This window comes from Coenobita brevimanus, chromosome 6, assembly GCF_032717465.1.
Source record: "Coenobita brevimanus isolate Jiangsu-jjx chromosome 6, ASM3271746v2, whole genome shotgun sequence".
In the NCBI taxonomy this organism is placed as follows: domain Eukaryota; kingdom Metazoa; phylum Arthropoda; class Malacostraca; order Decapoda; family Coenobitidae; genus Coenobita; species Coenobita brevimanus.
This window is the reverse complement of record NC_136959.1, coordinates 28,443,876-28,460,445: the sequence shown is the minus strand read 5'-3', so window position 1 is coordinate 28,460,445 and position 16,570 is coordinate 28,443,876. Positions and strand designations below refer to the sequence as shown.

Sequence of the window (16,570 nt, the reverse complement as noted above, 5' to 3'; positions counted from 1 at the left end):
CCGAGACGAAATGAGAGATAAGCAGCAAGAAGAACCCATGTGGGATGAGTTAGCTAAGTACTTGCGTAGTGAGAAGCTCCCTACTAAAAGACTACCGAAAGCCATGTCGAGCCAGTTTGCATTGATTGACGAACTATTATATTTTGCTCAGGAAACAAATGGTGGTAACATTCAATATTGTGTGGTGGTTCCTAATTCATTAATAAAAGAAGCTATAAAACATGCTCATGAAATCTCAGGGCATCTAGGTCAGAAAAAATCCATTAAAAAAGCAGAAGAACTATTCTATTGGCCAAATCTAAAAGTAGATGTATGCGAGTATGTGAAACAGTGTCCCACCTGTCAAAGATTCAAAGGTGAAACTGGGTTGCAGCAACCTTGGAAAGGTTTCCCGCCTGTAAGTAAACCATTGGAACGTATCGGAATCGACTTGATCGATACGGTTGCTGGAGCTCAGGGCTACCGATATGTCCTTACTGTGATAGATCACTACAGTAGGTTTGTGAAGTATTATCCACTCAGAGACAAACATACACAACACATCATACACTGTCTTGGGCAATACTTCACCGACTTTGGGACGCCACGAGGTATCGTCCTGGACAACGGCGGAAAGTTCATGAGTGGAGAGTTCAAGAAATTCTGCCGGAGGAACCAGGTGGACTTGCTGTACATCACGCCTTTTCATCCCCAGGGAAATTCCACCACTGAAAGGATGCATAGGACTATGAAAAGTATTCTAGCATCCCTCTGCAACGGACACCCCCTGCGTTGGCCTCAGCTGCTCCAGTCATGCCAAACCGTCATAAATCAAGCGGTGCACTCGAGCACGAGACAACAGCCCTATTATGCCTTCTTCTCACGCCATCCCCCTCGCCTCATTGGTACCTTATTGCCTTCCGTGGACGCAGAGGAGGACGACCTAGCGATAGCACACACGCTCATTAAAAGTACCCACCAGAAAATGACCAGGCGATATCGGGAGGTGGCCAACAGGCGGAGGAGAGCGCAGAAGGTTGGGGTCAATAGCTTGGTGTGGGCGTAAAAAGAAACCATACAGCTGGGTACCTGTAGGAAACTGAATGCCAAATGGGACGGCCTGTATAAAGTGATCGAAGTGCTGCTAGATGGAAGCGTTTACATCATTGAAAATGTATTTAGTGGCAAAAGAATACAAAGGGCTGCTGAAAAGGTAAAACCATATTACGGTACCGAGGAATGGCTCTTAGAACCGTTGCAACAGGAGCTCGCCCCGGAGCCCAAAGATGAGCGATTACCACCACGAGTGAGGAATGCCCCTCGGAGGCTCATAGAGGAGTGTTAGCTAGAAAAGTATAGATAAGTGCATGAGACGAATGTTGTGAAACATAACTGCTTAAAGTTATGTTCCAGGTGGACTCATCCCCGAGGAGTGGGTGTAAAAAGAAAAAAAAGAGAGAAGTGTTCCGGTTGGAACTGGGAAGTGCCTTACTTCGAGAGGAGTAATTAATCTCTCACCTTACAGTTAGCACGGTTTGTGAGGTAGTGGAGTCTTCAGGACAGAATGAGCACTCACCTTTGCGGGCGGAAAGCTGGAAACAAAAGAACAGAGTGAATGCAAATGCGAATGGAAGAGTGGAAGGAAGCGCCCCCCGTGGTGATCTCACTCTCGAGAGACCCTGTCAAGCTCAGGTGAGCAACAAGCTATCCTCCAAAACCTGAGGCTGACTGGGGCATAAATTCTCTCATAACATCACGTGTAAGGAGTGATCATACTTCCTAATGAAGTGAGTAAGCGACCTTCCGAGGTACGCATCAGGTGTTTAATGTGGACCAACAGGTGCCACCGATCGTGGGGAAAGATATTCCAATTCAAAGTGTTCATAGCAGTTATAGGAGTAACACCATTCCATCCATGCACATGTCATAGATGACTGACTTGGGTAAAATTTGTCTTCCGAACATGGGAGCCATGTAGTGCCACAAATTTAGTATTCATGTATGTGTTTAGAGGTACTGTAATTTCTAAGTTAGCTAGGGTGTAATCTGAATACTAGTCTGTAAATTCTGGTCCTAAGTAGTAATTCTTATGTTAATGTTTGATGTAGGGTTAACTTTATTTTTATATGTATACATCTCTGTATCTATGCATGGGTGATGTAATTGTGAGTGTTGGGCTATGGGAATTCCTCCGTCTGGTAGAGTAATGAATCACAGATGCCTGCGGCCTTTCTACTTGTTTATGCGTCGTTGCTGGGTGCCAAGTTTAAACCTTAAACAGAGTAATGATGGGTATACAATTCTTTCTGTATCATAGTTGTGAAATGCTTACTAATGAAGCTGCTAGAACCCAAATATGTAAGATTAATAGTAATAAAGGCCAAAATAATGTCATTTGTGAGAATCTAATAGTCCCGCTTGCCTTAGCCATCACTAGATGGCATAAGCTACCCCAAACTCAAAGTGGGATAGTGATAAATTCAGTATTTAAATTAAGTAAGGATTGAATCCCAAATTTTCCCCAATTCAGTCAAAATTCCTAACATCATGTGTACACTACTATATAAATAGTGAAGAGAATTAAAACCCACCATATTGGAAAAACACAATCTCATTTGATCTAGCAGTGGCGTCTCTTGCGTGCCCGAGAGGCCCACTCGCTGCTCAGACATCGTGTGTAACAGACGTTGGTTCAGGTGAGCTGTCCACATTCCTCTTTTCCCCCACCCTTTTTTCCTTGTTTAATTCTTACTTGGCATGAACCATATGAAGTAATGTTGTTCAAAGCTTAACGTAGACTCGCTGCTCAGACATCGTGTGTAACAGACGTTGGTTCAGTCCCCAGACACCGTGACGTCAGAGTGTGGTCGAGGCCATCTCGTGGTATTGCCCATAGACTCGTCTTACATACACACTTACACTACCCATGAATTATATTATGAACTGAATGTAGTTGTGTCCCCCCCGCCACCTGGCCGCAATATGGGGTGGTACTACTACTCTGCAGCCAGGTTGTGTTAGGAAGAATACTGCCACTGTATTCCCTGCGTGTCGTAAAAGGCGACTAAAAGGGGCGGGGTGAGGGGACTAGGGACCCCCTCCTCTGTTTTTTAGTTCCTAAAAAGAGACAGGCCAGAGAAAGGGACGGGGGATGGAGTTATCCCCGTACCCTGAAGATTGGGTCTATGAATGTGCGTGGATGTAGTACAATTGAGGCTAAAAGGGAGGAGATTGGGAGAATGTTTGTGAGAAGAAAGTTGGATGTGTTAGCTTTGAGTGAAACCAATATGAAAGGGAAGGGGGAATCTATGTTTGGAAGTGTGAATGGAAGATTGTCAGGTGTTGATAGAGGAAGGACAAGAGAAGGTGTGGCCTTGTTAGTGAGTCCGGAAGTACAGCAGTGTGTGATTGAATGGCAGGAGGTGTCATCGAGACTGATGTGGGTGAAAGCTAAATTTGAACGTGAGTTGTGGGTGTTTGTGAGTGCATATGGGCCTGGTAGTGAAAGAGATGAACAAGAGAGGGAGTCTTTCTGGAATGATGTTGATGAGTGTCTGCAGAGTTTTGGAGCGAATGTGAATGTGGTAATGATGGGAGATCTGAATGCTAGAGTGGGAAATGTAGCAGTTGAAGGCATAGTTGGTATGCATGGTGTGCCTGGAAGAAATGAAAATGGGGAACGAATGATAGCGATGTGTGTTGAGCGAGAGATGGTGATTGGGAATACGCTGTTTAAGAAGAAAGATATTTATAAGTTTACATGGGTGAGACACGAGAGTGGAAGGGTTGTTGATAGAGCCTTGATGGACTATGTGGTTGTGTCTACGAATGTAATAGGAAGATTGTTGGATGTGAGAGTTCTGAGAGGGGAGGGTGGAGGTATGTCTGACCACTACCTGGTGGAGGGAAAGTTAAGAGTAGGTAAGAGATGGGTGAGAGCTAGGAGAGTTAGGTGTGGCAGGGAGATTTTGAAAGTGAGTGAGTTGGATAAAAGAGAGAAAAAGATAGAGTATCAGGAGAAATTGAAAGATGAGTGGAACGCAATGAAAGATCGGGAAAATGGCAGCGTGGAGGAGGAATGGCAGTTGTTTAAGAGTGCTGTGGTGGGGCAAGCAGAATAGGTGTGTGGTGTGAGACGTGTGGGTGGTGGTGTAAGAAAAGGAAGTGAATGGTGGTGCGAGGAAGTAAGTATGGCTGTGGCTGAGAAGAGACATGCATATGAAGTGTGGCTGCAGAGGAAGGATGAGATGTCATATGAAAGGTATAAGGAAAAGAGGAATAGAGCGAGAAGGGCTGTGCGTGATGCTAAAGTGGCAGCAGATGAGAGGTGGGGTAGGCGGCTGACAGATAATTTTCAACAGAATAAGAAATTTTTTGGAAGGAGGTGAAAAGGGTGCGAAAGGGAGAGTCTGGGAAGGAAGAACGAGTAAAAGCAAAGGATGGAAGGATGTTAACTGAGATGGATGCAGTAAGGATGAGATGGGCAGAGTATTTTGAAAGATTGTTAAATGTAGAGGAGGAAAGGGTGGCTGAGATTGTGGCGGATAGAAGGGTGCAAGGAATAAATGTGTTGGGAGAGTTGAATGATTCTTTGATCACGAAGGAGGAAGTGGAGAAGGCAGTAAAGGAGATGAAAACAGGGAAAGCTGCAGGTATGGATGGGTGTGCTGTGGAATGCCTGAAGGGTGGTGGAGTGACTATTGTTGACTGGTTAGTAAGATTGTTGAATGTGTGCTTTGAGAAAGGTATGGTGCCAATTGACTGGGCAAGTGCTTGTGTGGTCCCGTTGTATAAAGGCAAGGGTGATAAGTATGAATGTACTAGCTTTAGGGGTATAAGTCTGTTGAGTGTTGTAGGTAAAGTGTATGGTAGAGTGTTAATTATGAGAGTTAGAGAGGATACAGAGGGAGTGATTAGTGATGAGCAGTGTGGCTTTAGGAGAGGGAGGGGATGCGTTGATCAGGTGTTTGCTGTGAGACAAGTGTGTGAAAAGTATTTAGCGAAAGGCAAGGATGTGTTTTGGGCATTTATGGATTTAGAGAAAGCGTATGATAGAATTGATGGGGAGGCTTTTTGGATTGTTTTAAGATTGTATGGACTTGATGGTAGGTTACTAAAAGGGGTGAAAAGTTTTTATGTAAATAGTAGAGCGTGTGTAAGAGTGGGAAATGCTGTGAGTGATTGGTTTCCCGTGAGAGTGGGGCTGCGACAGGGATGTGTGATGTCGCCTTGGTTGTTTAATATTTACATGGATGGTGTTGTAAGGGAGGTGAATGCAAGAGTTTTAGGTGGTCTGAGTCTGGTAAATGTTGATGGAGGAGAGTGGAATCTGAAGCAGCTGCTGTTTGCAGATGATACTGCACTGGTGACTGATTCAGAGGAGAGATTGAGACAGTTGGTAGAGGAGTTTGGAAGGGTGTGTGAAAGAAGGAAATTGAAAGTAAATGAGAATAAGAGTAGAGTGATGAAGTGTACGAGGTTGATAGATGGTAGGGGGATGAATATAGTTTTGAATGGTGAGTTGCTTGAGGAGGTAGATTGTTTTTAATATCTAGGGTCACATGTTGCTGTGGATGGAAGAATAGATGCAGAAGTGAAGTTTAGAATAAATGAAGTAGGAAAGGTGCTGGGAGGAATGAAAAAAGTGTTTAAATGTCGTTCGCTTAGAATGGATGTAAAGAGAAGGCTGTATGAGGGTGTTGTGGTACCGACTGCATTATATGGGTCTGAAACATGGAATATGGGTGTAGCAGAGAGGAAAAGTTTGAATGTAATGGAGATGAGATGTCTGAGGAGTATGTGTGGAGTGACGCGTATGGATCGAGTGCGAAATGATGAAGTGCGAAGGAGAACTGGAGTTGTTCGGGAGATGGCTGGTAGAGTTGAGCAGAGGGTGTTGCAATGGTTTGGGTATATGGAGAGAATGGATAATGAGCGACTGGTGAAAAGATAACTAGATCTGATGTGAGAGGTGTAAGGCTGAGAGGAAGACCACGAATAGGATGGATGGACAGTGTGAAGAGAGCGCTGGATGCAAGAGGGATGTCTGTTGAGCAAGGAAGAGTGGCTGTGCGTGACAGAAATAAATGGAGAGAAATTGTGAATGAATAAGTGATGACGCAGCCCTGAGGGGATATTCTCCCGCATTTGGTCTGGTCAGCTAGTCAGGTCAGGTGTGGGTAAGGGGATGGGTCTGTTATGATGTGGCAGGGGTAAACCAGTTCTGCTGTCGGGCCCTGCTGCGGATGTCACTGATTGCAATGCGCAGTTGACCCTTGTGCGGTGTGATGCGGTGAGGATCTGTCCGTTCTCCCCTTTGGAGCTAAGATGCGAATGAATGTGTTTGAATGGATGAGTAAATGGAGAGTGAGTCGTCCTGTCTCGGATACCTCCCTTTCCTTGGGGGAAGCAGCCTAGGTATATAGATAGATAGATAGATCAGGTGAACTTTTTTTTTTGTAGATAAGGAATAGAAATTTGAAAAGTGAGGTGATCATGTAACGGAAAGGCGAAATTCAAACTCATTAACCGTTTTCTTTCTCTTATATTAATATGTTTGAAAATTAGGAGCATTGAAGGGAACATACTGGTTGTGAGCAAAAATGTGATTTCGAGTTGTTCCTCGAGGCTAGACAAGCCCGAGTGATTATGTATTCTTAGTGATTATGCATTAATGATGATTATGAACTATTAATAATTATGAATTGATAGTGTTTGTGACTTATAGTGAATTGCATGATGAGATTATACTATACGTACGAAATAGAACACGAGTGATTATTTTTCTTGGTTCGAGGCTATGCCAGCCCGAAAAGATAACCCAAGCTCATAAAAGTCCCAGTCTTGAGGCTATTGTCGAGCCCAAGAATAACTGACAATAAAGAGTGAGGTACGATGACCTCAGAAATCGCTTGAATGTTCCAAATTGTTTCGCCTGGTGACAATGTTGTATGAATGATCGCCCAAACCATGGCTTTAATGTACAACCCTTTTTCATATGACTAAAGGTCATGTAATTAAAAATGTCTGTTGAAACCCAGTATAGAATTATTAAAGTAGAGTAAAGTATATGTCATTTTATACCCAATCAAAGGAATTATGTCCTCTCATGCCTAACTCACTCCCCTTCCAATTCAAGATTCCTCCGCTTTGGGAACGACGACCACACGTGGTACTGACTTAATCTCGACTCGGCCAAAAACTACAAACGCTACCAAAACTAAAACAACCTTTATCATACCAAGTCAAAACACCACCCCTCCCCCTTTTGTTTTACTGAAGTGATTTTTCTATCAATCACGGAGGGGAGACTAAGTCGAGTACCATTTGTATTATCAATGGGTAAGTCGAACAGAACCAACAACCGGTAAGATCATAAATCCTAACATTACACTGTTGGAACAATAGTGGTGGGATTGTAAAATCCTGTCGTTACAATATAATATATAAACGTATGTGTATCTCAGTCCTTTTGTCTATCCACCCCAATATGCTAAACAGTGATTCTGCTAAATACATGTATGGAAAATATAATCCTTAACTGAATCTGTATCTCTGTCCTTCTGTTTACCCATCCCAATATGTCCTTCTGTTTACCCATTCCAATATGTCCTTCTGTTTACCCATCCCAATATGTCCTTCTGTTTACCCATCCCAATATGTCCTTCTGTTTACCCATCCCAATATGTCCTTCTGTTTACCCATCCCAATATGTCCTTCTGTTTACCCATCCCAATATGTCCTTCTGTTTACCCATCCCAATATGTCCTTCTGTTTACCCATCCCAATATGTCCTTCTGTTTACCCATCCCAATTTCCTAAACAGTGATTCTATTTGTCTCTCATGTTAATTCACTATGTCTCTATCATGTCATCATTGTATTTTTTTGTCTGTCTACGTAGCCATTTGTCTATCTTTTTATCTACCTATCCATCCTTTCATCTTTTTGTCTGTCTGTCGGTCTGTGTATTCCTTTGTGTATCTATCTCTTCTCTTGTCACTAAATTCTTCCATGATGGCCACTTAAAAGGTCATCTACACCTCTCTGTTATCATCATCATCATATACACCATCATCGTTATTATTATCATCATTCTAAACTTTCTCCACTCTAATTTGTTAATTGTAAGACAGTTTCATGGTAGTACAATACATTTACAGGTGTCCTCCTTCCAACAGGGTCTCTACCAGCCCCTTTCTCTCACTCCATCTCCTGGCTGCCACTCAGCTATCTTAGTTGTCCTGCGGTTCCCGCCTAAAATGGTCTGTATCCCATGTATCCACGTATTAAAGGAATAAATAATAGAAACGTTCACCATGTATAATGAAGAGATGTTCACACACAGTGTACAGGGATGGATCGATTTGTGTAAGAGAGAGAGAGAGAGAGAGAGAGAGAGAGAGAGACTAACAATATATATCAGTGTGTAAACTGAATTTGAAAAAAGAACAGCAGCAGAACATATTAAAAAGAAACCAGGTGGCCGTTGGTGGTTTCGATCTTGGGCCTTACTCACCAGACCCAGTTATCTACCAGTTTTGGCAGCTGTGGCTTCTGTTCTTTACCTGTGAGGAAGATGAATCAGTCAATCATTCAGTCATTAAAACTGTCTATTTATCTATCTATCCGACTTATTTCGTAGACAGTCAGTTCTATAAGCTCGTCAATGTTAATAAGAAATCAAGTCACTCATCCAATAACTCATTATAAAAAAGAATCTGTTATCCTATAGAAAATATAACAGATTTCCCGAATGGGGCTCGACCCATTGCTATTGCGGTTACACACACACACACACACGGGGGGGGGGGGTAACAGAACCTAAACACTAAGGATGGTTCCGTTACTCCTATAAGCCCTAAATAAGAAATATAATCCTTCGTACCTCCCAAAAAGAAGTATTACATTTCTGGAAACATCCTAGCCTGAATCCTCATTGCTTTCAAAATCTAAGTTATCTCCTAAAGTATCTCATTATATGCCTAATATATCCAGCAATATATTAATGTATCTCTCTACGTATCTATCGCTGTATCTGTCTTTGTCTGTTTATCTGTATACTTGTCTCTGTCTATCTTTCTTTAATTTGCTTTCATCTTAAATGTATATCTGATTATCTGTTTCTAGCTAACAGGGTATCTGTCTGTCTATCTATCTCTTTGTCTATCTACCGATCTACTTACTACTACTACTACTACTACTACTACTATGACTGCTACTACTTGCAACACCATAATGGCACTCACTGGAGTAAAATAATAGACAGGGATGTTTACGTGTGCCTTTTGCGTCATCTCTGCCTGGGCCGCATAATGCCTCTACCTCTTTACTACGCTTTTAGGCACTGGACCATCCCTAGATCTTCTTGCATTATATATCACGAATATTCGTACGCGTTTCTCTTTTTATAAGGCTCTGCGTATGATAGTTTCCTATGTTTATGCATGTTGAGGCTAGCGACAATGTTGGCTCCATCCTGAAATAGAGCGAATCTACCTAATCTCTGATACACCCATTCATTTTAATTTTATCTTTTATTCTTTATACATTTTAGCTCGACTGGCCACGAATGATTTTTTTTCTCCCATCATTTTACCAGTAGGCTCATATATTATCAGTATGATTTGTAAGCGCACTTAAGAAAGATTGTTCCTTTTGCAGTTTATTTCACGTAGCTCAGTGGCAGAAGAAGACAATACTATGGCTCAATATTTTCTTCACGGTACTTCTTCGTGACTTGCAATGTATTCTAGCGTTAATCTCCCATCACCACTCTGTATTCAAGATGGAGAGATGGCAGTTTTAGGCCAAGTTAAAGTAAAAAGGGTATAATGGATCGACGCTTTCGTAACAGTATAAGGGGAAATTGATAGTCATTGAAGTATTGATCTGTTTCACCTCCTCTTTTCAAACATCCCTGCTATATCAAGTGGAACTGCAGTTAACGAAATATATTTGCCTTGTGACTGAAGCACAGGTTAAATAGCTGATTAGTAGTGTGTGTGTGTGTGTGTGTGTGTGTGTGTGTGTGTGTGTGTGTGTGTGTGTGTGTGTGTGTGTGTGTGTGTTGGTATCTAGTAGGAGAGGACACTTGCCACAATAAAAAACATTTGTCACGCAGAGATAACACTGTATTTGTCCCCCGCACATTACTCCAGCTAACTCCATCTGTGTGTGTGTGTGTGTGTGTGTGTGTGTGTGTGTGTGTGTGTGTGTGTGTGTGTGTGTGTGTGTGTGTTTACTTGTTTGTTTTTGTGTGTCTGTGTGTGTCTGTGTATTGTGTTTGTTTGTGTGTGTGTGTGTGTGTGTGTGTGTGTGTGTGTGTGTGTGTGTGTGTGTGTTTTCAACCTATACCACAAAAGAAGGAACGAGGTAGAGGTAAACAATTACACATACAAATTGCATTTTCTGTGTTCCTTGCCACTAATTATGTTCCTGAATGTGCATATGTACCACGCAATCTAATCTTAGAATAACAGACTAATTGCCACTAAAATGCAGAGATGAAGAAGATCTTATAAACTGAGATAATAGACAGATTCGTAGCAGGACTAAAATAGCAGATACATTAATTGACTGAAAGATGGCTATAGATATCTAGAGAGGTAAAATGTGTGTGTGTGTGTGTGTGTGTGTGTGTGTGTGTGTGTGTGTGTGTGTGTGTGTGTGTGTGTGTGTGTGTGTTTGCGCACTTAATGTTTTAATGACGTAATTGTCATATTATAACGTCCACGACAATAACTTTAACAAGAAAAAAATATATAAGTACACTACTTAAACGTCAGCGAATGCGAATTATTTTAGTAGGCGTATTAGTGTTCTAAATGGAAAAATAAAAGTTTTAGAAATAATGAAAACAAAAGAAACCTCATGATGACCAGAAGGAACTGAAACCTGAATCCTTGTCGCGGATCCGGACATTCGTCCACTCTGTCTGCGAGGCTTCTGTTTAGTCTGTCTGTAATTCATCATCATCGTCATCATCATCATCATCATCTTCATAATCATTCAGTATCATTCCATTGCAGGACACTGGTCTGTGGCAACTTACTCCACTCTGACCTATTCGTTGTTAGAATATGTTAGTGTGGTTGTGTTGCTGGGTGCCTGTGGTGATTACTTGGTGGGAGATGGAGAAGAGGAAGTCTGAGAATGAAGAAACTGAGTTATTGGAAAGTACAGTAGATGTGATGGTGCGTAGGATTAAAGCGACTTTTTGAGAAGTGCGTGTGTCAAGGTGCATGTGGAGGGAGTGTATTGTTGATGTGTGTGTGTGTGTGTGTGTGTGTGATCAAAGTGGGATTTTGAACAATATGTGTGTGAAATCGTTGTGGGGGAGCTAACTGTACTTGTGTGTGTGTGTGTGTGTGTGTGTGTGTGTTTAGTTTTCATTCGTGCTTGCTCATCGTTATTTGCGTGTCTGACTGCAAGTTGAGTGCATGTGGAGTGTGTGACTCATGTCTGGATTCCCAGTGTAGATTACTGAGGAAGTCGTGTGCACTGTAAGAGTGTTTGTGCTACGAAATGGATGAAGGAGTGCGTGGACAATGTAGGAATCCGACCCATGGTTAGTGCAATTACAGAGAGAGAGAGAGAGAGAGAGAGAAATACTGTTAAACAAGATAGCAGATCAGGCACCAATCCTAGTCTGATTAACTTAAAGAAGCCTGCAACGCAATGGTGGTTTCGATGCTGGGCCGTCAGTATCCAGACCCAGTTACCTACCAGTGATGCCCGGTGTGGCTTCTGTCCGTCATATGTAACCATAATGTATTTGTCTCCCTGTCTGCACATAATTTCAAAGCATTTCATCTATTTACTCCACAGTCTTTCAGTCAGACATCAGCCGAAGAATAAAGCAACCTCAAATTTAATTGTCATCATCATCATCATTACAATCGTCCTTGTCGTAGTCAACATCGTAATCGTCGTCATCGTCATCGTCGTGTTTGCCATCGTCGTCATCGGTGTCCAACATCATCATCATCATCCGGACCATACCTGCCACTGATAAATTGCCTGAGGTAACAACAGTAGTAAATGTAGTAATCAGCGAATAGATAAGATAAATATGAATGAGGGAGACAAGGTTGTGTGTGAGAAGAGTATTTTTGTGTTGGTGTTGGTGGGGCGAGAGGATTATATTGGGCAGAGGAGAGCAGCCTAGTAGTGAAGGTGGTTAAAGAAGGCTGCAGCAAACCCGTCTACTTCACAAAGTCTCTCCTGAGCTGAGTAAAATACTGTGTGGATAGCAAGAATACAGTGAAGATCTCACCGTACTGAAGGGGTTATGGACACAGTTGGCTACATGGCATGAGGATTGGCAGAGAGAGAGAGAGAGAGAGAGAGAGAGAGAGAGAGAGAGAAAGAGAGAGACTATATATAAAATCATTAACTCAAAACAATCCGAACTAAAACAATCCGAACTAAAACCATGTACAGTCAGCATCAAAAATACTATCGCCTCTCCTGCTCCTCTCTCCTTGAAGTATAAAAATGTATAAAAGTGCGTGTGATGAATCAGTACCAGGCGACACTGAAGCCATTGGTCTACAGCCATATCAAGACATCCATGTTGGTTGTTGCTGATTCACTGGACTGATTAGCAATGGCCATGGAGCAATAAAGAGGCCGAGGCGACACGACTTCTATTGGTGACTCTACCTTCCCTGACAGATGATTGGACAGCAACAAAGAATGACAAAAAAAAAAAAAAAAAAAAAAAAAGACCGAAAATAGAAATAAAAAGAACCCGGTTTGATAGTACGAATCAAAGCCTGGTTCTTGGTCACGAATCTGAGGCCTCCTCCTGTCTGTGTGTCGGGGTTCTGTTTTCTTTGTGTTGGCTTAGGTGTATTTCTCTTACACTGTTGGCATGACTATGTTTACTGTGCTTAGGTTTATAGGTGTTTATGTTAAATTGCTGTCAGGTATATGATTTAGTGGTTTTGTGTTTGTGTTTATGTTAATTTGTTTCCAGATATATAGTTTAGTGTGTTTATATTTAACAGCGTTTATGGTAAATTATTGTATGGGATATGTTTTAGTATGTTTAAATGTAATCAGGTATATGTATGATTATATTAAAATGTGTTTATTGTTAATTATTTTCAGATATATTCTTTCGCGTTTGTATTGATATGTGTTTATCGGTAACTATTATCAGGTATAAGAGTGTTTATATTTAAGTGTGTTTCTCGTTAAAGATTATCAGGTATACATGTGTATGTTTGTGTTTCTCGTTATAGATTATCAGGTATACATGTGTATGTTTAACTGTGTTTCCCGTGAAAGATTATCAGGTATACATGTGTTTATGTGTTTCTCGTTGAAGATTATCAGGTATACGTGTGTGTATGTGTTTTTCGTTGAAAATTATCAGGTATACATGTGTTTATGTGTTTCTCGTTAAAGATTATCAGGTATGCATGTGTTTATGTTTAAGTGTGTTTCTCGTTAAAGATTATCAGGTATACATGTGTTTATGTTTAAGTGTGTTTCTCGTTGAAGATTAATCAGGTATACATGTGTTTATGTTTAAGTGTGTTTCTCGTTAAAGATTATCAGGTATACATGTGTTTATGTTTAAGTGTGTTTCTCGTTGAAGATTATCAGGTATACATGTGTTTATGTTTAAGTGTGTTTCTCGTTAAAGATTATCAGGTATACATGTGTTTATGTTTAAGTGTGTTTCTCGTTAAAGATTATCAGGTATACATGTGTTTATGTTTAAGTGTATTTCTCGTTAAAGATTATCAGGTATACATGTGTTTATGTTTAAGTGTGTTTCTCGTTAAAGATTATCAGGTATACATGTGTTTATGTTTAAGTGTGTTTCTCGTTGAAGATTATCAGGTATACGTGTGTATGTTTAATTGTGTTTCTCGTTGAAGATTATCAGGTATACGTGTGTTTAAGTGGGTTTGTGGTTAACTGTTTTCAGGTATATGTACACTATGGTCAGTCGTTATGTATAAGTGTGTTTGTGCTTACGTGTGTTTATCGTAAGTTGTCAGATTTATGCTTTATTGTGCAGATGTTTTCATGTTCGTGGTAAACTGTTACTATATAGGTTATAAGTGGTTATGATATGATGTGGAGGAGAGAGTATAGTGAACTGTTTGTGGGAAGTGTGTCCAAATGACTGGATTAATTGAGTAGCACCCGAGAAATGGAAGAGGTTTTGGAAGAGCCTGCTGTTTGGAGAAGGGGTGTTAGAGGATAGATGGCTAGGAAGAATGCCATTTTATTTCTTTATGCATTGTAAACAAAATGTTCTGGGGTTTATAGATCTAGTCAATGATGTTTCTGCTTCAAAATGAAGCTCCAGGTTGTTTTGTAATGTTATTTCGTTACATCCACAACAATCGTAGCTCATTGATAATCTCTGTTTTGAAACGAAGAGCAAAGTCTTCATGTTGAATAATAGCATATATTACCTATGATAAATTTGTCTCCTAATGTGAATCCTACATTAACACTATCCTCAACCCTTCCCTCCAGTGTGCATTAAATCTCCATTGCCATTCACTTCATGCCGACTGTCACGTATACGTGGTAAATGGTGACCAACCAACTGAAGCTTCACCCTGGCTTCTTTTTGTAGTTTTTCTTTGTGTTGACCCTTGTTGTTAGGGTTCAGTTATTATTTTTGCTTTGTAAGGTTCAGACATCGTAAAAGTAACACACACACACACACACACACACACACACACACACACACAGAAAGAGAGAGAGAGAGGAAACAACTATAAGGAAAATATTTAACAAGAAAATGTGATTCTAAATGAAGAATAACATGAAATAACAAAAAAAGCACAAAGAAGTACTGATCGGGTCGATCCCATGCCTCACTAACCTGATACAGATGTCTACTTGTGTTGGCTGTCGTGGTTTTTATGTAACTTTTGGATACTAATCTATTTTCTCAATATTTCGGACTATATTCCATCTATGTGTGTGAATTTGTTTATCCGTCCTTTTAACCATCTATCCATCCATCCATTCGTCCATCCATCTTTTTTTGTGTCCATCTTTCAAGCCACAATAGATCTTTGTATCTATATATCTGCTGTCTGTGTATCTATGTATCTGCTGTGGCTTCTGTTCCTTTAGTGTGACGAAAATGAAGGAATGAACCAATGAATGAAAAAACCAAGTACTCTTTTCTTTGTGTCTGTCTGTCCGTCCATCTATATATCTATCTGTCTATCTCTCTATCTATCTGACTACTCATCCATCTATCTGCCTGTCTATTTGTCGACTCATTTATCTATCTGTTTACCTGTCTACCCACATTACTATCTATCAAAGTACCTATATCTTTCATCATTCATTCAGTCCATTTGATGGTCAGTTTGTCTGTGTCCACCTGCCTAAATATTTATTTAAAGCATTCACTCTTTCAAAATGTGTCTAAATATCTATGTATACATAATCAGTCTGTAGAGTTATCTATTGCATATGTTTTCTTTCTCACCACCTCTTTGTCTTATTTTTAGTCCATCTACGTGTGGCTTTATCTATCTAATTACTTACCTATCTATCTACATACCTATGTCTATCCATTAATAATCTATCTATTTATCTAAGATGGCCACAAAATCACTCACTGACCATGTGTCTCGACGGCCAGTAACTCTACTGTAGTAGTGGCTTTGTGTAGTGATTCCTACGTTTGAGAGAGAGAGAGAGAGAGAGAGAGAGAGAGAGAGAGAGAGAGAGCATTATAAAAATACGAAATGAAACAAGGTATACTGCACAAATGTGGTTAGAAAATAACAGAGACATTAAATATATAAAAGAAACCAACGCCTCTGAACTGGTTTCGATCCCGGGCCTCACTCACCAGACCCAGTTATCTACCTGTGTTGGCTGTGGTGGTTTCTGTCTGTGTGTCTTTCTGTCCATGTGTTTTAATCTAACTCTTGTTCAGTTCATATTTTTGTCTTTCTTTTGTCTATTTATTTGTATGCCTATCTGACCTCTTATTAATCCATCAGTATAATTTTTAACAATATTTTTCCCCTCTTTCAATTATCCAGTGTATCTATCTGTCTATCTATCTGTGTCGCCTGCTTCATCTCGGTTAGGTATCAGCTCCTCATCTTAACACTCAGGCATCTATGACTCACTCTCAGCTGAATAAAATCGTCTGGCGTTAGCTGCAGTTAATTACTAGAGCTTTTCCGGTCATTAGGGGGTTAACGATGACAGTAATAACACACCAAGACTAATATGACTCACTCTCACCTGAGTAACATCGACTGAAATTACTTGGACTAAAATACCAGAGTTATCCCCACGATGGGAGGGTTAAGCATCATCATCATCATCCAGCATCCTTCCACTGCATGACACAGATCTGTGCCAGCTTTCTCCACTCTGACCTATTTGTTGTAAGGATATGTTAGTGTGGCTGTGTTCCTGGGTGGCTGTGGTGGTTATTTGTGGGAGAAGGAGGAGAGGAAGTCTGAGAACGAGGTATATGTGTTAATGGAATGTAAATGTGTGTGCATAGGTAGGAGTGAGTTTTTGAAAAGTGTGTGTGAAAGTGCATTGTTGACGTATGTGTGTGTGTGTGTGTGTGT

At 40.7% G+C, this 16,570-nt stretch overlaps 1 protein-coding gene across 1 annotated transcript in view; it reads right to left on the bottom strand.

Annotated features, from left to right (window-relative positions):
* The window catches only part of LOC145400753 (uncharacterized), a 95,827-nt gene extending 83,857 nt beyond the window's left edge, over positions 1-11,970 (bottom strand). Inside the window, exons 1-2 of the mRNA XM_080273194.1 lie at positions 11,877-11,970; positions 8,497-8,545 (exon numbers count right to left, since the gene is read on the bottom strand). Coding sequence (XP_080129320.1) covers positions 8,497-8,545; positions 11,877-11,970 — 143 coding nt within the window. The remainder of the gene's footprint in view (positions 1-8,496; positions 8,546-11,876) is intronic.
* Between the last annotated feature and the right edge of the window lie 4,600 nt (positions 11,971-16,570).